At 43.5% G+C, this 24,272-nt stretch overlaps 2 protein-coding genes across 28 annotated transcripts in view; one reads left to right on the top strand and one right to left on the bottom strand.

Moving 5' to 3' along the window:
• The window catches only part of BMPR1B (bone morphogenetic protein receptor type 1B), a 377,755-nt gene extending 366,396 nt beyond the window's left edge, over positions 1 to 11,359 (top strand). For all 26 annotated transcript variants that reach the window (XM_070614244.1, XM_070614259.1, XM_070614248.1 and 23 more), the window contains 3 exons: positions 2,126 to 2,301; positions 5,870 to 6,000; positions 7,516 to 11,359. In XM_070614244.1, the coding sequence (XP_070470345.1) occupies positions 2,126 to 2,301; positions 5,870 to 6,000; positions 7,516 to 7,641 (433 nt within the window). In that variant the 3' untranslated portion in view covers positions 7,642 to 11,359. The remainder of the gene's footprint in view (positions 1 to 2,125; positions 2,302 to 5,869; positions 6,001 to 7,515) is intronic.
• Positions 11,360 to 14,504: 3,145 nt separating this feature from the next.
• The window catches only part of UNC5C (unc-5 netrin receptor C), a 357,794-nt gene continuing 348,026 nt past the window's right edge, over positions 14,505 to 24,272 (bottom strand). For both annotated transcript variants that reach the window (XM_008529402.2, XM_008529401.2), the window contains 2 exons: positions 21,859 to 22,037; positions 14,505 to 21,117 (listed from right to left, as the gene is read on the bottom strand). In XM_008529402.2, the coding sequence (XP_008527624.2) occupies positions 20,952 to 21,117; positions 21,859 to 22,037 (345 nt within the window). In that variant the 3' untranslated portion in view covers positions 14,505 to 20,951. The remainder of the gene's footprint in view (positions 21,118 to 21,858; positions 22,038 to 24,272) is intronic.

Raw genomic sequence — 24,272 nt, 5'->3', positions numbered from 1 at the left:
TAGAAGCCAGACTTCTCTACCTGGGCCCACCACCGTCTTCCTCTGATGATTCCAAATGATAAATTATAACACATGCATACAACACATTAATGAAATACCACTGTGTGCTCACATAAGAGGTGTCCGCGGGTAGAAGAGGAGGAAAGAAATTACTTTATTCAATTGAAGGTGGAGCTTTTGCAGCATCTTTTAAATCTGATGTTTTTCCAGTTTTTGTTAAGCCTCTTCTTGGCTCACTTTCTTCCCTTACCATTTACTATTTAAATATAAGATGGCATTATTCTATTACATCTTGCTGGGAAATACTAAGAATTCACATTCTAACCTCTTTTCCTGGTCTTCGAAAAGAGCCCACAACACTAAGACCTGCATTTACAGATGGTAAGGAATACCAGCTGTTTAGTTTGGGTCATTTTTTAAAATTTACGCTTTAACTTCTATTTTAGGAAAATAGCTCCTTCAGAGTTCCTCCTGGAAGATCGTGAGGGGACTAATGAGTATGCTGGTGACACGTCTGTTGGAATAGCTTCTGATTAAGGATTTTAGCTGGAAGTGAATTTTAAAAGGTTCTAAGATTGAAGCTTTATAAGGTTTAGTAAATGTAAACAGTTCTGAGATATAAAGAGAGGAACATCTGCCAGCCTTTAAATTTTCCCAAATGACACTAGATATTTTATGTTTTAGAGGATAGAGATTAATGCAGTAAGATCAAACCCAGAGATTTTGTCCAAAAGCAACTAGTGTTTTGGTAAGTTTGGTATTGTCTGTGACGCAGATGATAAATGGACTATTTGGTGTACGTAACCATTTTCCATCTTGAGGGGAAATAATATGTAAATGCTTGAGAGTCAGTAGAGTGTAATGAAAAGAAAATAAAGCACTTCTTGGGAATCAGGAGTTAGGAAGGTTTATTCAAGATTTTCCACAAACTTCAGTTTAAAAATGAGTTTTGGTACCTTTTCTGTTTTATAGTTGCTTCATCCACCAAAAGTGGGGTTCACTGGGGCTGGCCCAGTGGGGTAGTGGTTACGTTTGGCATGCTCTGCCTCAGCAGCCCAGGTTCTCAGGTTTGCATCCCAGACATGGACCTACACTACTCATCAGCCATGCTGTGGCAGCGACCCGCAGATAAAGTGGAGGAAGATTGGCACAGATGTTAACTCAGGGCCAATCTTCCTCAGCAAAAAAAAGAGGAGGATTGGCAGCAGATGTTAGCTCAGGGCTAAAGTTCCTCAGCAAAAACAAAACAAAACTAGGGTTTAGTTTCTTAGTTCCTCTAGTGCCTATTGAGGTAGTACTTGTTAATCTTCTCATACATGCTTAGTGCTGTGCTGGCAGCGATTTTACACATCTCGTCTCATTTGATTTTCAACCTGTCAAGCAATAGTAGTTCAATAGGTTCGAGACATGGGTTCAGAACTCTGGCTCCAGCTCCCTGTGCTGAGGCTGTGCTTCTCAATGCCAGTGTGCATATTGATGTCTGTCCATCCTGAATTTTCTCCCAGTCTATGGGAAGTAATAAAATGGTCACACTGTGAAATTTTCATGAAACTAAAGATATTATATTCAGTTATTCCTTTCCTCTTTTGATTATAAATGCATGTTATTTGGTTTATGAAATAATAGTGATCATAGAAAGCTTTTCTATAGGTCCCTGCTTATCAAAGTAAAGCACTTGCAAGTCTTTGATGTCCCTTCCTTCCCCCCCTTTTTACCTGTATGTAGATTTAACAGTCTCATAACACTTGGCTTAAAAAATACTGTCTCAAACCAAATTGGCATCTGCACATGCCAATTTTAAAAGCAAAGCTATTAAAATATGAAGAGAAGGAAGGTATTTTTTAGACATTCAGTAATATTTAGCAATTATTTGGAGTTTATATTTTATCTAGAGGTAATGCAATCTTATATGTTGCAAATTCATTCTAATTGTCATCTTCACTGGGTTTTCACCTGTGAACATTTAATATTAACTTTTGGCAAGAGATATTTTTCAAGGAAATGTTGTCCCCTGGAAGGCTCTCCTTTCCCCTGTCTCACTGAACCCTGGTTCAGGAGTCACTTCTATTTGTTATTTGTTGGTCCTCCTCAGGGCTGATAGTGCTTTGCTGTACTTTGTCCTTAGTGACACGAATGAAGTTGACATCCCGCCCAACACTCGAGTTGGCACCAAACGCTACATGCCTCCAGAAGTGCTGGATGAGAGCTTGAATAGGAATCACTTTCAGTCGTACATCATGGCCGACATGTACAGTTTTGGACTCATCCTTTGGGAGGTTGCTAGGAGATGTGTGTCTGGAGGTAAGTAACAGTGGAGCTTCTACAAATCCTTTCTTTCTCCTAGGAATCAGAGTTATTGCATTGTCCACAAAATCAGATTTTCTTTTTATTTCCCCCTTTTATTTCTGTTGATGGAGTCACAATCCTCCCAGGAAATGATATTTAACATCTTAGAATGATCTTTGACTGCCTCCTTACCTCCACCTACTACTGATAAATGTCTTGTAGGCATACTGTCCTCTTGCCTTTTCAGAGATCACCCCCTTCTGCTCCATGTATTGTGTTCCTTCTCTCTTGAGCACTTCCTCCAGTAGTTGCTCCATCAAGTCAACCCTCCTCCCTACCCCTTCCGGCTTCTTCTTACCAACCTGCTGGGCCCCATCCACAACCCCAATGCCCCATTCCCTCTGACTTCCTCTGCACAGATGAAGGTAGAGACATAAGTGTGGGTGGGGCACCCATTCTTTAAACCCCTACTTCTTGATTTTCTAGACTGCTTCCTCATAAAGCCATTTGAAGTCATCAGCTTTTAACAAAAGGAAATTAAAGCATGAGAATATTATTATTGTTCCTGGGAATATTTCTACAAGCATAAGGATTCCTTAGTAAGACTAAGTAAGAAGGCATCCTTAAATATTCAGAGGTTTTATTATTATTGCTTGTAGAATTTTGCTTACTGCTGCACAATCCATCTTTGGGTAGATTCCCACACGTTTTAAGTGACGAGCTGAGTCTTAAGCTCTTCAGTGTCAAGTACCCTGTTTCTGGTTCTTTCATGGTTGTGCTGGTTAACAGACCTTGATGCCACTGCACTTCTCATGATGGTCAATTTGAACTCACCGTCATGAAAACTTAAGCTTGCCCAAGATACAGAAAGTGCAGTGTACACTTAAGTAGCACTGAGATTTGTTTTTGGACCTGCCGTCTATTATCTGTGGACCTTGGACAAGTTACTAAACTTTGCTTTGATTTTCTCATCTTAGAAGGAGGTGAATTATTGTATCTGTCTCAGTGGTTGTTGTGAGGTTTCAGTGATTATAAAAAGAATGGAAACTGCCTGGCACATAAATAGCACTCAGTACATGTTAACTGTTAATTAAAATTTTCATTTTGGTTGGTAGAGCCTTAACTTATCTTTAGATTCATATTTAAACATAAGGAGAGACAGTTAATCGACAGCGTTTACTCTTTGGTGGAAAGATCGTCTTCAGTGCAGTGCCTTCCAATCTGGGAATTCTGAGCCTTCTACAAGCGTTTAAAACAGAGCACATTCCCTCTAAAGTGAGGGAACTCTTTTGTCCAAAAGGAAAGTTAACGTAAGAAATTTTTCCTAACCAGATATTGAATAAATCTCTCATCATAGTTATGAAGAAGTAACCAAGAAAATTAACGAATCACATGTGCCTTGATTTCATGCTTTATATAGATAAGCCTATTTTTAAATAATAAGCTTACACTTGTGTAATTAAGATACGTTTGGAGAAGCTGAAGGAGCAGCAGAGTACAGGATTACTTTTCCAATTGTGTTTTCCTGAATATCTAAAGCAAAGAGGGCCACAGGAAGCCTCTGTTTGAAAGCCTGTGGGCCAGAATACAGGCGAAATGAATCGCAGCTTAAAAACAAGCCAGCCTCATGTGAACAGCACGGTACTAATAGCGTCACTAGGGCTGTCTGCCTGTGGAAGTTTGAGAGGTACTCAAATGTTCCCTGATCTCTGTATGACATTGACATGTGTTTGTCAATGCCATTAGAGTCCCATCTCCACTCCATACCAACTGTATGGCCTTGGGCAAGTTACTTAATCCCTCAAAACCAAGTTTCCTCCTTTGTCTAATGTGGATAATAATGCTATCTCATAAAGTGTGTGTGAGAACTTAATAAGATAAATTACATAGCACACCCACTTCCATGCCTGGTATGTAGTAGGCTCTCAACAATGAGTTTGTTTTCTCTTTCCAGAGAGGCAAAGCACAAAATTCTGTTCCCCAACACTGTCCTTTAGGAGATATTGGAAGTTTGGGGGCTTGTCTTTCTAGTCCAGATACTTTTGGGTGAGTAGATACATCAAGATGTAGGCGTTACAAACTTCGGAAGGAAAGAGAAAATTTTGAAGTTTCAGGAGCAATTAAATGGCAGCTAATATGGAAAATTTTGATAAGGAGAAAGGAATAAGGCCCATGGTTCAAAGACAGACTTGCCACCAGCCGTGCATCAGTCCATCCAGGTAATGGCACCAACATTAGGCACTGAGGAAGATCAGAGATGAATTAGGTAGATACCGTCTTTGCCCTCCAAATGTTTCTAGAGCCATTGTCTTGAGAATTACAAAGGGAGGAAGAGCTGGAATGAAACGATGTCTCACATGCGTTAGACCCTGTGCCTTTATTACCTCATACAGAGATGAAACACAATGGAAGGGAGTGTTAACATAGATACCACGTGTAATTATGCTGTGCGGGCTCTGCGGGGCACAGCAGGAATGGTGAGCTGGAATGGTCTGAGAAAACTTTTGAACCCTCTGGTCCTTTATGATTATATATGGGTTTAAGTTTACGAGAAAGGGCATAATTCACACTTACAGATTTTGTCATCAGAGTAAACCCCCAGTGAATTAATGATGCAGTAGATACTCTGCCTACCTGGTGGTATCATCTGTTCAGATGAAAAGCAATACTTCTATAAAAGATGATTTAGGATGGGGAGGATGGGTGCCCTGGAAAGACTGTTCAGAGCAGCATCCTCTGAGGACAGAGGCCACTTAGAATTATTGTGAGGAGTTCATCAGATAGGATTGGAAAGAAGACACAGGCAACCTGCTTTCTTAAAGGACACGAGGAAAAAGGTAGAAATTAGGAAAAATGAAATGAGAGAGAATTTAGCGTGATGAGTGCTGTTTCCCTAAAGATGACATAGATTTGTATTTCTTAACCCTTCTTTCAACAACACTTATTCTTTTTCTAACAGTAAAGTATTCCTTGTAGAAAGTTTGGATAAATACAGAAAATTTAAAGAAGAAAATAAAAATCAGACAGTCCTTACACCTAAAAAAACATGGTTAATATTTTTAGGTGTGTATCATTTTACAAATTTTAAATGTGCAGAAATGCATTCTTATGAGAAAGCAGAAAAAAATGTAAATCTGACATTTTGTTAAAGTAGGATACAGTGCCAGATTTATTATGAGGTTCATAATCTCTACTGCAGTAATAGAAACAGTCACATATTATGCAGCATGAGTTTGGGATATGTCTGCCAAGTTTACGTTGAGATTTAATAATAGTTTTTTTTAAATTTGGCATATAAGAGCCTTTATAAAATTGAAAATAAATTTGAAGCACTTGTTTTATTTAGCTTTTGGAAATTAGAAAAAAGCTTGAAGACCTATAATAATATGATTTATTAGGCTTTTTATTCATTTTTTAAAATTAGATTGTGATTTGGGCACATTTTTTTTCAAGATTTATTTTGTTGTTTTTCAACCTGAACTTGTCTTTCGTACTGAACCAACTTTTCTTTGAGAACAGTGTGTACACCTGACTTTTATTTCCACTTCACGGAAAATAACGAGTCATAAAACCATATTTTCAGGTATAGTGGAGGAGTACCAGCTTCCCTATCATGACCTCGTGCCCAGTGACCCGTCCTATGAGGACATGAGGGAGATCGTGTGCCTCAAGAAGCTGCGGCCCTCCTTCCCCAACCGGTGGACGAGCGACGAGGTGAGGCCTCCGTCACCATGTGGCTGTGACCAACTTGTAAACAGACTTTTTCTCCGTTTGCCAAAACCCCAAATGTTCATTACAGGGATTCTTCTTTTTCCTTGTTTTGATGGTGATGGAAATGTGCTTCATTGCAATAATTTATATGGAGCTAAGTGTGGTGTGTTAAATTATCTATTCCTTTTTTCTGTTTGATTTTATTACTTCCAGAATATATCCAGTGGGTCAACGTTCAGCCTGCCTGAGCGATAACATTATTTCACTTATTTGTGGTGTCCTGACACTTGCATAAAGGCTGTAATTTCTCTCTGTGTGTTTTTAAAACATGATGAATTTTCCTTATGACAAACCCGCATACAACAGTCTCTCATTTTGATGAGAGGCAAGAGAGGCATCTGAAGAATGCAGTTTTCTGTACACAGAAGTGGGACAAGTTGGCTGCTGAGACTGCTGACAGCTATGGATCTGTGTTAATAAGGATGATAAAGTACGGTGTGAACAGGTCCAGTTCACCTGGGCTCTAAGGAGGTAGTGGTGAAACCTAAGCAGGTCTAAACGGAGCTGCTCAGAAGGAGGAAACGAGTCGGCGGGCCTGGCCTTTCCTCACTCATCTCCTCCTGCTCCCCGGCCTCTCTGTCCACCCTCTCAGCCTGTAAACTCACTCAGAGCCCTGAGTGCCCTGGCAGCGAGGAGTTGGAGGCATCCCTACTGCCTGTGTGCAGTCATCAAACATGTAGCAAAGCCAACGCAAACCAATGGACAGGGCGTGTTTATAAACTAACTCTTCACTGTTAAATGCATTAAAAATCACCTGTGGGTCATTGGCTTTGTGTCTCATTACTGAAATGCTAAATAATACATGTGTTTTCCAACGAGCTGTGCAGAAAGCTTTATGAGATGCTGGAATTATATTATTTCGAAGGTGGTTATGGGCATTGGTGTTACTCGAAATCCCTTCACTGAGGATTTCTAATGAAGTGAAATTGTGCTTTTCAACAGGAAGACCAATAATTGATGTACCACAGGAGAACACAGGAGAAAGTTTTAGTGAGGCTGTGCACAGGCCATTAATCTTGTTAAATGGTACAGTGTGATGCTGTTATTGTAGCAGACGGCTGTGATTTAGGAATAACCGTGTGTGTTTGAATAGTATGGAACTAGATAAAAGATTTAAGCTTATCAAGTGTTATAAACAATCTGGGATTGTGGAGTGGAATACAGACTCCCTGGGTATTTCGTATTTGTTTAATGTGACTTCAAAGACACTCTTTTACAATTGGCAAAGCCACCTGCTTGTTCCTATCACAAGGAAGACATGAAAATCTGTTTTAGTCATTTAAAATTTGCAGAAGAAAATAAGTTTTGTGGAATTTTATGTCTACGTGGTTTTAAGAGTATCTTTTAAAAATATATTCAAATTTCAGAAATCCAAAACTAAAAGCCAATATCAGGTACCAACCATGCACATAATCCATTGCTGTAGTGTTACTCCAATTTTCCTTTCTTTTCCCACAGTGTCTAAGGCAGATGGGGAAACTCATGACAGAATGCTGGGCTCACAATCCTGCTTCAAGACTGACAGCCCTGCGTGTTAAGAAAACACTTGCCAAAATGTCAGAGTCCCAGGACATTAAACTCTGATTTGAGGGGAAAAATAAGCATCTCTGGAGAAAGCCAGTCAATATTCTTCTGTTTGTGGGCAGAGCAAAAGATCTTCCAAAAGCATCCATAGTACAAGCCTTGAACATGGTCCTGCTTCCCAGTGGGTTCAGCCTCAACTCTCAGTGAGCAGCCTGGACAAAGACAGAGAAGTTCCCGGAAACACGGATCCGTTGTGTCTGTGTGTAGGAAGGAGAAGCCGCTTGGGTAACTTGTTCAAGATACGATGCATGTTGCTTTCTAAGAAAGCCCTGTATTTTGGGATTGCCTTTTCTTTTTTTTTTTTTTTTCAAAAAATGCTTTAATTTTGCCAAAATAAATAATGTAGATGTTTTAAGGCTTATAGTTTAAATTCTAACAACAAAAATTCTTCCCAGAAACTCTGCTGGAAGGTAAATTAAAGTGTGTTTTTCCATTGGTGAAAATGTGTTGCACTCTCAAACCAAAAGACAGTCTGTGAAATTGGAGATCATAGACTGAACTCATCTTGAAAGGCCTGGCCCTTGCCGCCTCCGACCACTCTGGCCAGCCCTGCCTTGAGGCTGCCTCAGCAATGTGAATGCACCTGGGTACAAACGCCACCTGCCTGGGACCACATTTTGGGATTCCCTGTCCTTTTGGAGCTTCAGAAGAGATGGAACAAATGAAGGTTTTATGTGACTTTATTAGAACTAAGCGTTGAAGCTGTTCTTCAAAACCACTTTGTGTTTCTGATTCTGTTAGGCATTTCTTTCATGGTGAAATCCCTTCCTTTTCATTAAACACAAACAAACCGTTGTTTATGTGCAGACAGTTGACTCATGCGTGCTTTTGACCTCTCAAATGAAAGGATCGATATTCAATAAAATAGCCATCAGTTGAGTTGAAGACAAAGCGCTTTAAAATTGAGCTAATTTGCTCTTGTGCTGTAAGGAGTTCCCATCCACAAGGTAGGGAGCGAGGGAGGAGGTGCAGGGGCCCCAGGGAGAGGAGGCACCCCCTATCTTGTACAGATGAAGACGGTTTCTTCTTGTTATTGTCTGTCTTTTTTGTGTCTGAGTTAAGGGAAGGAAAGGAAGGATATGTCAGTTTAATTTAACTAAATTTTAATTTAAAAATAGATAAATATAACCTCCTACTGGGACAGCCGAAGAGAGCTGTTGGAGGCCACAAAATATTCTGGCTGCTGTGATTTACTATTCTAGCATAGATATGGATCAAATATGTCCATCTTAAGTGATAATTTTACATGCTAGGAATGCTGACTCATTTTATTGTATTCTCATGATGTTCAATTCACTTTCTAATTTATTATTTTTTTCTTCTCTGTGGCACTTGTGCAAAACATGTCTTCACCTACTCAGTTATACGGGGTTTTAACTTTTAGGCAACACGAGTCAAGTCATTGACAGGGCCAACACTCCTTAGCAACAGGAACCGAAAGTTCAAATTGTACACATCCCTCTCAACTTGATTCATTTACATTTTGTTGCTGTGGTTTTCTTTTGCTTCTTAGAAATTCTGTAGTGTTTAGTAAAGAATTGGGAAGTAGTTCTCCTTGGCCTTTTTATTTTGACGTTCCTTCCAGAATGCTCCAGGGGGCACTGTTTTATAACACATTTCACCACTTGGTAACTGAAAGATGGAAGGTTTTTGAAAATTGGACAGCTGCATGAAAAATGAGAGAATGTTTTTCTCACTTCTGAAGTGGACTTGCAGCTGGTGACTTGTGCATCCAGAGAACATCCCAGAACAGAGAGTGTTGTGAGTTGTGTCTACAGTTTGGGAGAATCATAAGGAGAAACAGAGTGGTCTGTACTCAGCATCCACTTCCCAGGGTTTCATAGCCGCATTGTGTTTGTAACAAAGAAAGAAGATTTTCTTAATCTTTGAATATGAAAAAAATTTCTGTTTTTTCAAAGATGAAAAACAGTTGGTTCCAAATATTCTTGTAATCAGAATGCTGCTTTTATTGATGTTAAAATAGCCTGAATAGGAACGTAAAGGTTCCTTTCCCTTGTTTCGAGTTGTCTTCTTTGTGACAGCTTAGAAGGAATGTGTGGCTAGAACTACGTGTGATGATCATCTGAGCCGTGGAGAGAAACTTCAGTGCCTCTAATCAGATCGTCTGCAAACAAGTACCCTTTAGGCCAGTTAAGTGGGGACATGTTTGTGTTTCTCAGTTTTCCCTACGTTTAAGTGAGGTTGGGCTTACCTCTTAGATAAAAATGTGTTTTCTTTTTGGTAGGCTCTTCTATGTGAATAACTTCAAATTAGGATATTTTGTGAGGAAGTGATGATTTGAAAAGTAAACTAGATTTCTAGAGAGGCATTGGTTCCAGTGAAGAATGGGAGGAAATTAAAAGAGTACCCACATTTCTTCTATATTATTTGTTTAGTTGCTTTGGAAGAATCAATAGCTTACTTTCTAATGCTCAACCAGATTCACGATGAACATTTAAAAGTTATCCCTGAGATACTTAAAAAGACCCATTTAGCTGTCATAATCTTTCAATGAGACAAGAATGTTTTTATGAACAGATTTTTCTATCTTACTGAAATCCACCTTACGTAGGGAAAACTAAATTGTTCTTATCGAGACTACCTACTCACTTCCGAATAATCCTGTTTGATTTTTACGTTTCTAGTGGCTCAGAAGTGAATTTTATTTCACTATTTTCTTTTGTCTTTGAATAGGATAAATGAGAACATGGAAATTAATAATGTAGTTGATTGCTTACTTTCAGGACTATTTCAAAGACTAAGATTTTCTTCTAATTGCTCTCCCCCCAAAAGGAATCCTAAATATTAGTTGTTAGCTAATATAAGTTTTGTATGCTAAGATATTGAGGTTTATAGTTTATGTATGTGTGTGTATATTATATAAATATATATGTATATATAAATATTATGTTCAGTTTGGAGTCTGGCACAACTCCATTATGTGGATTAGAGAGTAAAATATTATGGATGATAAAGTACTAAATGAAACCTAATATTTATTTATGAAAGTGTGTAGATTGTTAATTTACAAGTGGCGGTGCTGTGCACACTGTGTGTGAGGAGACAGGCCTCTGACCGCCCAGAAAGCACCGCTCAGAAGTCACGAGTGACCATTCTTTTCATTCTCAAAACATCAAGCTTGGTAGAAAACAGGCTAAGATTGTATTTGCAAGGAATTCTTTGAGGCATTTCTGCTGTCTGTAGTCAGGTAATAGCAAGTACTGAATAATGACCGAGTTTCACGTTCCTGGAGTCATGCATATGCATTAGAAGTTGCAGTGTTTTATGTTGTGGGTCTGCTCTGGTTCTTCTCTGTTTGTAGGTGGAAAGGCACTGAAAGAAGTACAGTGTTTTAAGCTTGAATTGTTCTGTAGTTATATCTCCTTTGAAAACGCAGTCACACAGCAGTGGACGTGAAAGCGTGACACTAGAAGTGATTTAATTTAGCAATTATGATTCCTCTTGTAAAACAAAACAATAAAACAATGCCATATTTTTTGGAGAGAATTGGCAATATATAAGGGGTTTTGTTGCCTGTCTGTTTCAGAAGAAGACTCCTTTGTGTTCTTTTGGGAACCAGTGCCTTATTGAATTTGTATATACTGTAATTATTCAGGACTAGGGAACAAACAATTGTATTGTATTTGTTACAAATTGTATATGGCTTTGTTTTAACATTCCCCCAAATAAAATGGTTTCATTCTCCCCTTGGAAAGAACATGTCTGCTATTTTGTAGTTCTGCCTGTTTTCTGTCTTTGAAAATGTCACATCGTAACAGGCGGGAAGACAGCCATGAAGGAGAGTGACGCAGGTAAGTCTGTGCATTTGGTGGCAGGAGAGCAAGAAAAATGGTCTGATGGCTTCTATTTTCTCTGTAATTAGGAGGCACAGTCATCTGTTGAGAGGGAGGGGAAAGGTAGGGAAGTCTGTGGTTTGAGAGAAGTGAGAAGGTTTAAAATTGCACTGTGGAAAATTACAGCCAGATGCTGTGGGCAATGCCGAGGGCCGGTTGAGATTGATGGTCCTAACTGTGTGGCCTCTAGACTGCCAGACAGCCTGTGTGTGAATCCGGGCTCGCTCACTCCCTCAGTTGTGTGACAGTAGGCATGTTCTGACCTCGGCAAGATTCAGTTTCTTCCCCCTTGAAGATGAAAATAATATTAATGTCTACTGCATGGAGTGGTTCTGAAGATGAAATAATCCATGCACCGAACATGAGGTAAGCACTCAACCATTGCTAAATATTATCTATTATTACAAATTCACAGTGCCACTTTTCTGATTTTATTTTTCTATCAGTAACCCAAACGTAGGCATGGAGTCTGCAACAATTGGATCCATTCACGGTTGGGCTTTATTAGGCGTGTGCAGCAACAGATCGTGCAAAATAAGAATCATCATCAAGGGGATGGCTGATGTGGACCGGAGTAGGGAAGGGAGCTAAGAGGCCAAAGACACTGGTCAAAGGACAGGGAACTGTGATGGGATTGAAGGGGTGTGTTAGCAGTTACTGGGAAAGGGGCTGTGGTCAGGACCAAGATTTCAAAGGGGGAGTAGCAAGACTAAGGACAGCTGAGCGTGTGTTCACAGGAGTGGGTGGGTTTAGTTAGTGGTCGAGATTATTGGTGATGAGAGAGGAACCCAAAAGCCGGGCCTTTTCCGTCTGTGTGGATTTGGAAGCCCTCAGGATGGTGACAGTCTAAAGAGAGGAACATTGTGAGGCAGAATCCTCTGGGGCCCCAGGAGAAAGGTAGGCAGGCAGTGAGGGCGGAGAGTGGAGACAGATGCTGGAGGGCCTGATGGCCTCGCGTACAAAGGAGTGGTCTTTCTCGCAGATGCCGCGATCTGGAAGCAGCAGGACAGTGTGCCAAAGACCCCGTCCTTCCTCCCAACTGTGAGGACTGGGTGTGGAAGAAGGAGGCCCTTGCCGTTGCCCCTGAAACAGTGAAAACCCTCTGCAAAGAGAGAGGGCGGTGTGAGGTTATCTTCTCCTGGGCTGTGAGTCCCGGAGGGCGGCTGGGCAGGTCAGTTCTGTGCAGATCCACTGGAGGCTGCTGGGTCAGGGGTGAGGAACCCAGAATTGTCTGGGCGTGGAGAGTACGGGAAGCCTTGCATCTCAGTTCCCGGGGATTCAAAAGTTTCTCTGGTTGGCTGTGTTTAGCCAGCTGCACTTAGGCCGAGAGACGTCCTCCCAGCGCTGGGTGGGATTCAGAGCGACTCAGCTCACATCCCATGGTTTTCCCTTTCTCAATTCTGTGGACGTCCGTAATCTGAGCCCCAATCTGCTCCCCTGTAAAGTGGGATAAAAATACCCATCTCACAGGGCTCTCGTAGGAACACGTGAGATGAATATGTGAAGAATGTGGTGGCCCTATGCCAGGCACATGACAGGTACTCGTAAATACTGCTTTTCCTGGCTGACATAGTTTTACAGGATGTAAAGCTAGCAACACTTGGAACAGCCAGGGTGTGCTGTGGGTACACCTCTCCTGCCCTCTCTACACCCACTTCTATACGCTGTGGGCTTTCACAGGACTAGAAGGCAGATGGATAGTAGATCCCAGCTGCGGAGAACAGGTTCTTCTCTTGGCATTGGTCATTTTATAAGTTGCAAGCTTGGTGGTTCCTTCTGGTCATGGGAGCCAAGTACAGAAGACCTCGCTCTGAGAAAGACTTCTGTTTCTGCAAAGTAATTCCTACCCTAGGTTTAGTATTAATCCACCTGTAGGGAGCTCTGGGACAGACGAAGTTTCTATGCTCCGTGCCTGTGTGCTGGCCCTGAGGGACAGACACAGAGTGAGGCCAGATCTCAGAACTCTGCGGCGACCTCGACTCAGACGGAGTCTCAGTCAGGGCCCTCACTGGCTTGACTGAAAATGTTTGCATGCTCTCCTAGGCTCATTTTCTCAGCAGGAATCCAGCCACCAAAGCTCCAAATTTGGGGTCAATGGGTGGTATCGGGCTGGGTCTGTGCCGCCACATGCTTTCCATGTAAAACACTTTTGCTCTTTAATTGAATTTTCATTCTTCTAGATGGAGTTGAATTCTCTGATTAAGCCACAGGACCCAATTCTGTCTTTTATTTTACCCAGGTTCCAATCTCCATATTGTCACTACTTGCTTAGTCCTGACAAACCCCTGCTGAGAGTCAGTCTTGAGTCCCTGTCTACCAGCCCTCAGGAGGGGCCTTGCTCCCACTCTGGCTGAGAGAAGGGGTGGGAGCAGTGGCGGTCCGTCTCAGGACACTTCCTTCTCCAGTGGCTCTCACTAAGGGGGGGCTGCCGTTGCTTCCCTGCCTGCTCCGTAGCTGCTTTCTCTCCACCCTCGGAGCCGCCCCCTGCACATAAAGGAGTGACCAGTGTCCTGTTCCAAGCTGAACCTGTCTGCGGGGCAGTTGGTGCAGCTCCGGGCATCCTGTGCGCTGGGCTCGCCTTTCACTCCTCCCCAGAGTGTAGTTTGTAAACTTCCTTTACACTCGCCCTCTGAGGCTCTCTGCTCCGGACCGCCAGCTCCCCGGGGCGTTCTGATACAGCTCTTCCGAGACAGGGGTGCCCCCTCACCTGCCCAGCCATATCACCTGGGAGCTGTAAAACCCTCCGTGCCCAGGCTTGGCCCCGGACCCAGGCATTCAGAACCTCTGGGGGGGGGGGGGCGGGTAATCAAGGCACCCCCGGTGCTAACACTCTTCAGGTGATTCCAGCGTGCAGACAGGCTTGAGAAGCGCTTCTAGAGCTCGCCCTGCCCCTGAGGGAGGCTGTGTTCCCATCCCTGCAGAACCCAGGCGTTCTCGCCCTACTGAAGGGGCACAGGGGCTCCCCGCGGAGGAGGCTCCGTTAGGGGAAACGAGGGAGGCAGCACTCTGTTGCTTATAAATATAATTTATTACCTGTTTAAAAATTCTTTCTTACATTTTATACATGTTGGCTGACAGAATAAATGCAGGCAATTTACAAACGAAGGGACTGCAGGAAAAAGGGGGAGGGGGGAGAAGAGGCACACCCAGAGCTGGCGTCCCGCCCTCCGCCGCCCGGCCCAGAGCACCCTCCGCCCGGCTTCTCGGGAGAAGGAATTGCATAGAAGATACAGCAAGAAGGAACTCCACGACAACCACAGAAGTGTTCCGCATCTGAAAAGCCAAGGTTGTGTCGTCGTGTTTAAAACAAAGAAGAATGGCAAAGCACGAAACCCCAACCCGACGTTTCTGCCACTGAACTGCTCAGAGGGAACAGCCGTGGGTGACAGGCTCTCGGCACAGACGCCGGAGATTTCTCTCTGAAACAGTGGTTGTCTTCTTTAGAAAGAGCAAGGAGGAAGGTCACCAACTTGCTAAGGTCAACAGCAAACTCAATGAACACACACAACACGGTGACACCTAACACGCACCGGGGGCTGCTGCTCCTGCGGTGGGCCCGCTGCGTTCTGTCCGGAGGGCGAGGCCTCGCCGGGAGCGGCACCGGGAAGGGGAGAATGGCCGCACCATCTGCTGGGTCTGCTCGCTCCTCTGCCTTTCCCAAGGCCTGGAGGAGTACACAGTTTCCGCCCCTGCACTACAGGTGTCACAGGAGACTTGAAGACATAAGAGGGCAAAGGCATCTCCCACTGGCTGTAGGTTTCTTGGTCTTTTATGCTGTTCTGAAACAGATTTGTTTTAACATCTAGGACGTAGCTCAGGCCACAATTCTAGGATGATGCCTCACTGAGGTGCTGAGGCTCATCGATCTTAGGCTGCCCATCAGCCAGACCTGCCTCCGGTTCACATTCTGAGCCCCAGGACTGAGGGTCAGGCCGCCTGGGTCAGTGCTGTCAGGGTCGGCGGCAGCCCCGATGGGCCAATTCCAGGAGGCCTTTGGGATTTAAGGTTGCCAGGTAGGATTGGAGCATATTCATCAGGGCCCCTGAAGTGTTACAGCCTTCAGCAGTTTATAGCTTTGCTGAGGCACAAATCCAAAAGGGCACGTGGAGAGGGGTGTACAGGAGCAAATACTTCGGCTGGTGGGCAGCTGACTATGTCTCGGGGCACCTGCCTTGGTTTCTACTCAACAACTGGTGGGCCTCGCCTCTCCTGACCTTCCGCAGGGATTCCCGACTTGGGATTCTGGAAGATCTCTTCAATACACAAGAGTCTGAGGACACAGCGGGCTGGGAACCAGCCTCCTACAACCGCCTGGTCTCGTGTGCTGGTGCATTTGCGGAGTTCCTGTCGGCTCGTTCTGCTGACGCTTCCCTCCACCGTGCTAACATACGTCTAGGGGCAGACATTACATTTGGTCGAAGGAGCCCATTAACAGCCCACCACAGATCAATACAGGGAGGTGACAGGCCCACTGGAAAACCTGGGAGCCACAAAGTCTTCTGAGGGCAGATTTTTAAAGTAGGATTTCCAAATATGGGGGCACCCACAGGCTGAGAAGACTAAAGGATCAGGAAGTTAATTATTAGGCTTAGTCTGTAGAGAAAACCCACCCAGAGACATAGAAGGCCATCTCCCTACTTTTCAAAAAGAGCAGGTTTTCAGGCATGAATTCTGGAAGCACTCACGACTCCATTTGGCTTACTTGACCTGTATGGACACCAGCTTAAATTAACATTGGTTACAATGTATTTATTCCCCTTATGCCTTATTCCATCAAAAAAATCATTAGAGATGCAAGGGAAATCTTTCAAAGTGATCGTTACAGCCAGAGATCATACAAATAGTTTTTTAGGGTAGAGAAACAGCACTTCATTGGAGAGGCAAAGTTCTAAGGATTTCAGTCAACATTAGCTCAGGAAAGTTTTTTAAAAAAAGAATACAAAAAAACGCAAAAAAAGCAAAGTGTAATAGTTGGTCCTATGAGGCACTCGAAAGGTAAAAAAAGGTTTTATTACCTTGAGATCATCAATAATAAAAATATTTTTCCTTATTGATCTATAAAATCTAATGCTCGTTGACCATTATCGTCTTTACAAATAGTTGGCTTTGAGCAACGACATTCTGATGCGCTAAAGCTCCTCTGTTCTCAAAGAAGGTCCTTCCCTCACTGGTCTTGGCCTGGTACTGAGGTGTCTCTGTGAAATTGGTGACTCATTCAGAGCAACTGTTCAGCAAAAGCTGAAACATTCAACTTGAAGACTGAAAATTCAACATGTAAACTTTGCCTACTTTCTTTACACTCTCTTGCAGGTCCTTCCATGGTGTTGATTTGCTGGACCCTGTGGGGGCAGACCTTACAGTGGCAGAGGCTTGTGAATTCCAGGGAGACGGTGGTCACCTTCCCTGGCTCCCTTCCTCCTACGTTGATGAGGGGAGTGGGTGGCAGAGAACACAGCAGCTGTGTCCGTGACAGAGACCCACATGAGGACACAGAAGACTAGAGCCTGTCTGCTCCTCTCCAGAAGTGAAAAGTCTTGATTCCACCATCTGCATGCTTCCTTGTAAGATGTCTTACTCATGAGAGAAATACTTTAAAAAATTATTATTGAACGTGGAGTTTCCAGAGTGTCCTGAACTCATTCCTAAGGAATGGTTCTACTATTTGAAAGTTGTGAGATTAAAATCTACAAAATAATAGGATCTATGAAAATGACTAATGTATGCAGGTTAGCATCGGGCCCCTGGCCCACACTACTGCCCTGCCTTGGAAGCCCTCACCCTGCTCGTGTGCGGATGGAGACTTTTCTGTGTAAGGGAGGAGAGTATTCACACTGTCTGTGAAAAGGCTGTCAGCTGTGAGCACCTTGATGCTACACACTTGGCATCACCTTGTGCCCAGTTATCAACTCCGAATCCAGTTTCTATTCCTTCCAGATCACTTTAAGGAAATCTGAATGAGTGTGGTAAGAAGGAAATGAAAACAGGATGAAACTTCTGCCTTTAGATCCCCAAATTCAGAAGAAAAGAAAACTTCTTTCTTCACAATTAACAACCATGATTTTTGCTCCCTTAGACATAGTGTTCTCATTTGCATATATAAAACTTATTTCTTGCTAAGGGATGCTTCTTACATTTCCAAAAATAAGTATTATAGAACTAAAAGTAAGGAGACTTAAAACGGATGAAGCCCGATGAAAGTACAAATGCTAAAAGTAACAACTCTTCACTGACTCTTCTGTGCAGATTTTTATGTATTTCTCTTACTAAAACCCAACTTGAGACACGTCATGTATGAAGGAGTTGATGACCAGGCTCATTATGACGTGTAATTTTTGATATGGGTAATTTAAGTGAAAAAATGTGAGAATAAGAAAACTATATTTGAAGTGAAAATTTCCCCATATCTATTTATCATAAAGGCCCTGTTGATTCTATGGGTATTCATTCCCTTTGTCAAACCACTTTCAGCGAGTTTTTATATTAACTCAGGGTAGATTGTGTTACTCACCACTAGGTGGCACCATGGCCAAGGGATAGGTTTTCCCATCCAGATGAGGTGAGCCGGTCTTCCCTCACAAGCTGTCCAGAAGCCCGAGGAGTGAGAGGCAGGACAGGCCGCAGAGAATGGGATGAGGTGGCTGCCTATGAAATGAGCTGTTGAGTCTGGACCTGCTAAGTCTGAGAGCAATCTAACAGGTATTACTTGACTCCAAAGGAGAAGGAAATCAGAATTTGTAGTGAACATTATTTGCCAGAAATGGTGTGTTGTAGGTACGGAAGCTGCCATGCGCTTGCTGGGGAGCGTGGCAGGGTTCTCTGACAGATGACTGCCTCACTTATAAGGAATCAACTTTTCCCTTTTCTGGTGCTGGGATGTTGAACCAAAAAACGAGAAGCGTCTGAAATGAACCCCCAAAGCCCTCAGTAATGGCTTCGATAATATACTTCCTGCTTTCTTGAATATTTCTGTGTTCATTACTTATTGATAACGTTTTTTAAATAAAAGTTTTGGAATTAATTTATCTGGATAGCTACATATGTGCTCCTCTCTACTTCTCACTAGGCGTGGAATTGCCTTTGAGCATTCTTCAGATTTCTAATTCTTGATTCCCATGGGTGACAGCCCCCCAAACCAGTAGTGATGAGCAGTCTTGAGAAGTTATTTCAAGATGCAGCAATGGACAAGAGCTCTCCTTCCTCCTCCTGCTTTTTAAAAAATACCTATTAAAATTTTTTTATATAGAATACAGTTTTCCTATCTTTTGGTCAAATATGCATTGGTACAAACATTATCCATTGAACTGGTTTATTACTGCAGTCTCTCCCTTTCACGGTAAGTGTAACATATTTTTATATATGGTAAAAGGGGTGACCAGAGAGAGACAGACTGTAGAATACATCACTGAAACAGATGATAAGAAAGAAAAGGCATGAAAGAAAAGGCTCCACTCCAAGGTAGCGATAATTCCTCAAAGATGAGACTGGAGGAGCCTGGGAATATCAAGAAGTCACCAGAATAGTCAGGAGAGGAAATAATGTGGAAAGAAGAGAGAAAATGTCTAAAATTATTTCTAATTCAAATACAGTGAGCAGCCTAAATGGCACCAGCCCCAAAGGAAGCCACAGCCACGTTTTGGAGGATCTGATTCATACACATGGGCACTTGTTTTTCAGTCTTGGTTTGGCCACTGGGCTGTCCCCACCTGCAGAATGAACTGAGTTGCAGTGTTAAAACAAAGAGCCTGTGATGGTCCTAAGGAAATACCATAGTTTACACAAAGTAGTCTGTTGACTATTTTTCAGTTAAAAATGTTTTTTAATTTAAAAAATTTTGACCACAACAATAATAGAACATAATTTGCAACTAGTCAGGAAGGCAAGTGGTCCCAAGAGAGGAAAGAAAAGGATAATAAAGGGATGCCATCTCTCAAGAACAGCAGAATGTGGTGACACGAGACATGACTTGAAAGCATAACAAATATGTTGCAGGTTACAATTATCTTCCAAGACGGAACTATTTGAAAGGCATAATGGAGCCTGGGCAACAGACCCTCTAACTGATCCAGGTCAGAGCCCGCTGTGGTCTTCAGACTGACAAAGGAGCCAGGAGGCCTCACCAGGGACACCCAGCTGGAGATGAGCTAATCCCACCCCTTCATTGTACGGATGAGAAAACCGAGGTCTGGAGCTTAAGAGACTTTCCTAAGGTAGCACAGCTGGACAACGACAAACTCAGACGAGGACTGGTTTCCTGATTTCCTCCAAGCACACTGCTTTTAAGGTAGACAGAGTGGCGAGGGGAGTCAATGTGGGGTCACGTGACCCCAATGTTAAGTGAATTTAACAGAGAATGCTTCTCATGACAAGACTCAGAGAAGAAAGACCCTGCCTGAGCAAGCAGAAAGAACAGACTGACAAAGCCAGGAAACATTTCCTCCCTTTCTGGGGCAGAATGATGGGAGAAAGAGAAAAGGCCAAGGAATCAATGCCTGTTGACTTCAACTGGTGACCAGGCCCACGGTGGTGTGTGAGCAGGTGAGGCAAGTCTCGTCAATACCTAAATACTACCAGTACTGCTAACAAAAACAGGAGTGAAAAGAAAATCCTGTTACTAGAATACTCGTAAATACTCATCAATAATAATAATAATGATAATAATGAGACCTTTTTTAAAAAGCCACTTCGAATTGGATACGATAAACACAGATGTTGTGAAGAAATGCATGTTTGTGTGGTTGAACACGCATCGCGTCTTCCCTGCAATGCTGCAGCTCTGCTCCCAGAGGGCGCCGGGGGGGGGGGGGAGGGGGGGCCGCCAGGAATAAGGAGTCAGTTATTTCTCCTTCACACTTAGATTCTCCACTTCCCTGATACAAAGAATAACACTTGTTCTACAAGTTCTGGAAACAGAACACCAATGGGAGGATTATCTGAGACACTTGATGCACGTGATTTGTAGCAAAAGGCTGTGACTTCTCTGTAAATTACTAATCTGAAATAGACACAACAAACGGTCCACAGCTTCAACTTCAAACGATTTAAACAAAAATAGAACAAGCCATGGACAGTGTCTGCATCCCTGTCCAATTTGATGTAAACAACGTTTGTAGAAATTGGGTTTGTTAAGAAAGTTTATCCATATATCTGGATAGCAATAAAAAGCGTTTCCTAGGAAACTGTAAGATCCTGTACCACACAGCATACAGCCCAACTAAGAGGAAAATTAGGTTGATTTCTAAATTCAAGGTACAAATTTACACAATTCTTAACTCCCGTGACGATGTCCGAGTAAAGTGGGCGTGTATATCGGTCATTGTGTCTGTTGTCCTCTCTCCTGCTGCCATGTCACCTGTGAAGCTCATTGGTCTGGTCTGCCTCTCCTCCTCAGCTGTGATCCCCCAGACGGACACAGACTCCCTGTGCATTCTTGTCCTTCATTTTCGGTCCAAGCGTGGGTCAATACTGCCCTTCTGCTGCTAAAGACACTACTGTTTCATGTCTTCCCATTTCTTCCAAGACAGCTGCCAGCATGCTCAGGTTTCCATCTGGGAAGTTCTGTGCTTCCCAAAGATCCAGGATTACGCCAGTTGGGCTCGATTTGGTGGCAAAGTAATTCAAGTACCTGTAATTGGGAATGGGAAAATGTGCTGAATGGCGTGATTTATGGATCTATTTTTCTCTTCAGTTTTTACTCAACCTTTCTGTTTCTCCATTTGTCTTTTTAAGTATCCTGGTCCCACTTGAGTAACTGTGGTTTACAGAGAGCCATCCTAAATAACTAGCCCGTACTTAATTAGATCAGCCCCAGACGGGAGACGTGATGTTTAACTTTGTTAACCTCAACTCTGAGTAAGATAATTTAAGAGACAAGATGTGTGTGGGTCATATCCTAAACAGGAAATCGTGAGACTTATGTTTTCTTTCCAGCCCAGGCTCTGATCGTCTCTGACAGGTCACGCCCTGTCTTTTGCTTGGTAGTGACGGCAACACTCTACAAAGAAGAGGCTCCCGAGGTCTCTTTATAACTAAATATCAGTGCTGTGTTTAGCATCTTAGTTACCCATCAAGCATTAGGTCCTGCTCAACGGGAGATGCAGAAGAATCATTACTTTAGGAAATGGATACGTTATTACTTAGGGGGATATCAGTTTTGCAAAGTGGATCACAAAACTTGATATTTAACAAATGTCAAATAAGCCCAGAATGTCTCTCAACAATGTGTTTGCAAGTCCATGGTGCAAGATACAAAAAAGAAGCTTAATACATGTTTGCAGAATGAAGAATAAATAGATGCATGGATGGAAAAAAATGAATGCTGGCCCCTGTCTAACAGTTCTCAGTCTTGGAGCCTGGCCATACCCACCTGTCCAGGTTTAGCTTATGGGCCAGCATCCTCCAGTCATGACCTCTCGTTTGTGGGGCGTCCAGGCTGCTACAGAGCTTCTGCCGGATAGGGGGAGGGATGCTGAAAGCACTGGGTCCTGTCATGGTGGTGATGGTGCTCGCTGGATCCAGCAGAGGCAAATCGATGCCAGTAGGTTCCTGTAGTTCAGGCACAGGAGCAACACAGCATTATTTCTGAACACAAAAGCAAGTCTTATGGAACCAATCAACATCTTGCCTTGCTCTGAGCGATAAGAAGAGAATGAGTGCTATTATTCTCCTTAGTCAGAATGGCTTCCTCCTGGCTGAAAGCTGTGATTTGCTCTGTGTAACCTGGCTGAGAGGAAGAGCCACATTTTAAGCTGACTTTGCAGAGCCTTGGATTTATGGGTCTTCAGTCAGGATGGGGCTCGGTGGAGAGCTGTGGTGTGAGCCAATAACAGCTTTTCTAATGGGAGTCTCCAGGATGAGACAGCAGAGACGGAACAGCAATGCTCCCAAAGGTGTAGATTTCAGGAAGGGAGAAATGTTCAAAAGGGCAGTTCTTTGAGAATGAAAGATCTGAGATTAGAAGGCTGAAAGTTCAGAGCTTCTAGAAACTGTCTGACCCTGAGGGGCATTCCCCGGGCAAATGCAGAGGTCCATGGTCCTCTAAGCTCTGCAGAGGATGGCTCGGGTTCTGCTTTTGTTGAATGAAATGCAGCACAGCTCGCCTCTAAATGATATCAAATTAAGACTAATTTTTTAAAGAAAATGGTGAACACAGTATCTTGCCTTAGGGCACGCTGCCAACAGCATCCTCCAATGACTGTACCCCTTATTTTTTTTAGAGCTAATTTTAGTAGAGAAAAACATAAATTGGCTCTTAAAATAGTTTCAGCTCATAAAACAGCACAAATGTAAAATCTGAATTTCATCTGCTGGAGAAACTCTAATCATTTTCTGATCACTTCTGCTGGTTGGAAAAGCAAAAGCAAATGTTGCCTGGAAACTATTAAAGCAATAAAAGAAAACCTACGTAATCTACTTTAAATGTCACCTCTCCCTCCTTTCTTAGGGCAGGTAACTCCTTGGTGTACATAATTAGTTGCTGGAGGATAAACAGGCCACACATGGTTTCAGCCATTATGAAGGCTCTGGTGTCTTACAGAGCGCTCAGCTCAGGGGGTCAGTGCCACCACTGCCCAGAGCCCCCCAGCCTTGCTGCTCCTGCACTGCAGGGGTCGCCGCTGTCTGTGTCCCCATGTTGACTGACAGCGTGTTCTGCATTCCGGGGGCAGCTCACAGCTAGGCCTGTGTAATCGCACTGCACAGGTCCATCTGGGGGCTTGGGGGGCACAGCAGAGCAAAATGAAGTTTTTGCCATAATACACACAGTAGTGTTGGCTGCAACCACAGTATTTGGCCTCAAAACCCAAAGCCTGGCAAACTGAGATGCTGAGGATTCCTTCTGCTCCTTTATGTTAACTCCACCACATACCAGGATTTCAAAGGCTGGTATGAAACACAGAAGCAACCAATGGGAATTGCGGCCCTGAATGAGGCCACAAGCCGCAGATCTTTCCCCGCATCGGGCACAGAACTCTTTTCAAAGGACCGTGAGGAGCGAGGGCTCCTGACCTCGAGGACATGGGGCTTAAACAAAGGGGACCAAGAGCGATCCGAGGGCCCGGCTCAGTGTTTCTAAGGGATCTGTGCTGGGGAGGTCTGAACCCAGGGGCCCAGCACTTACGTGGCATAAAACGAAGTAGGCGTGGGTTGGGAAGGTGGAGGCGAAGAGAAATCACAGCTACTTCCACAACTAGTACCATCGCCCACGTGGAGGCCATGCTCGCTTCCTGTCTGGATGGTAACAAGAGGGCCTAGAAGGAAACCACCAAACCCCCAAGTACCACCCCACCCTGACCATACCGGGCTGGGCTGGGGGTTAAGTCCACACAAGTAGGGGTCTGCTTTTTGTAGTACTGGCTCGTGTCCCCAGAGATTCCTCGCACTGTAGGCCATATTAACTCCTTCCTGCTTTCCTGTTATCTGTCCCCATCTGCCAGACTAATCGTCTTAAAGCACCTCACCGCTGTTTCCCCTTTTCTCTCCTTCTCTCTCTCTCTCTCCTTCTCAGTAAGAGGTGTTAAATGCCCCTCCTACCACACGGAGTCCCAGTGCTTCATCGGGCAGCCAGACTCCTGCACCACCTGCTTTAGTGGCGCTAGGAGGCCCCAGAGGTGACATGTGCAAAGTGCAGAGCCAGGCCTGGCACGGACTAGGGGCCGCACACTATGGCTCCTGCCGCTTGACAATCTCAGCCAGCCTCTCTCAGGTTGCCTTGACGTGACTAAAGCTCGACTCAGCCTGGACCACTCACTCTTCCAGGTGCCTTTTTTAAGGATGCATCTC

This window comes from Equus przewalskii, chromosome 3, assembly GCF_037783145.1.
Source record: "Equus przewalskii isolate Varuska chromosome 3, EquPr2, whole genome shotgun sequence".
Taxonomy (NCBI): Eukaryota; Metazoa; Chordata; class Mammalia; order Perissodactyla; family Equidae; genus Equus; species Equus przewalskii.
The sequence above is the reverse complement of the archived record's forward strand: the minus strand, read 5'-3'. Positions and strand labels throughout refer to the sequence as shown.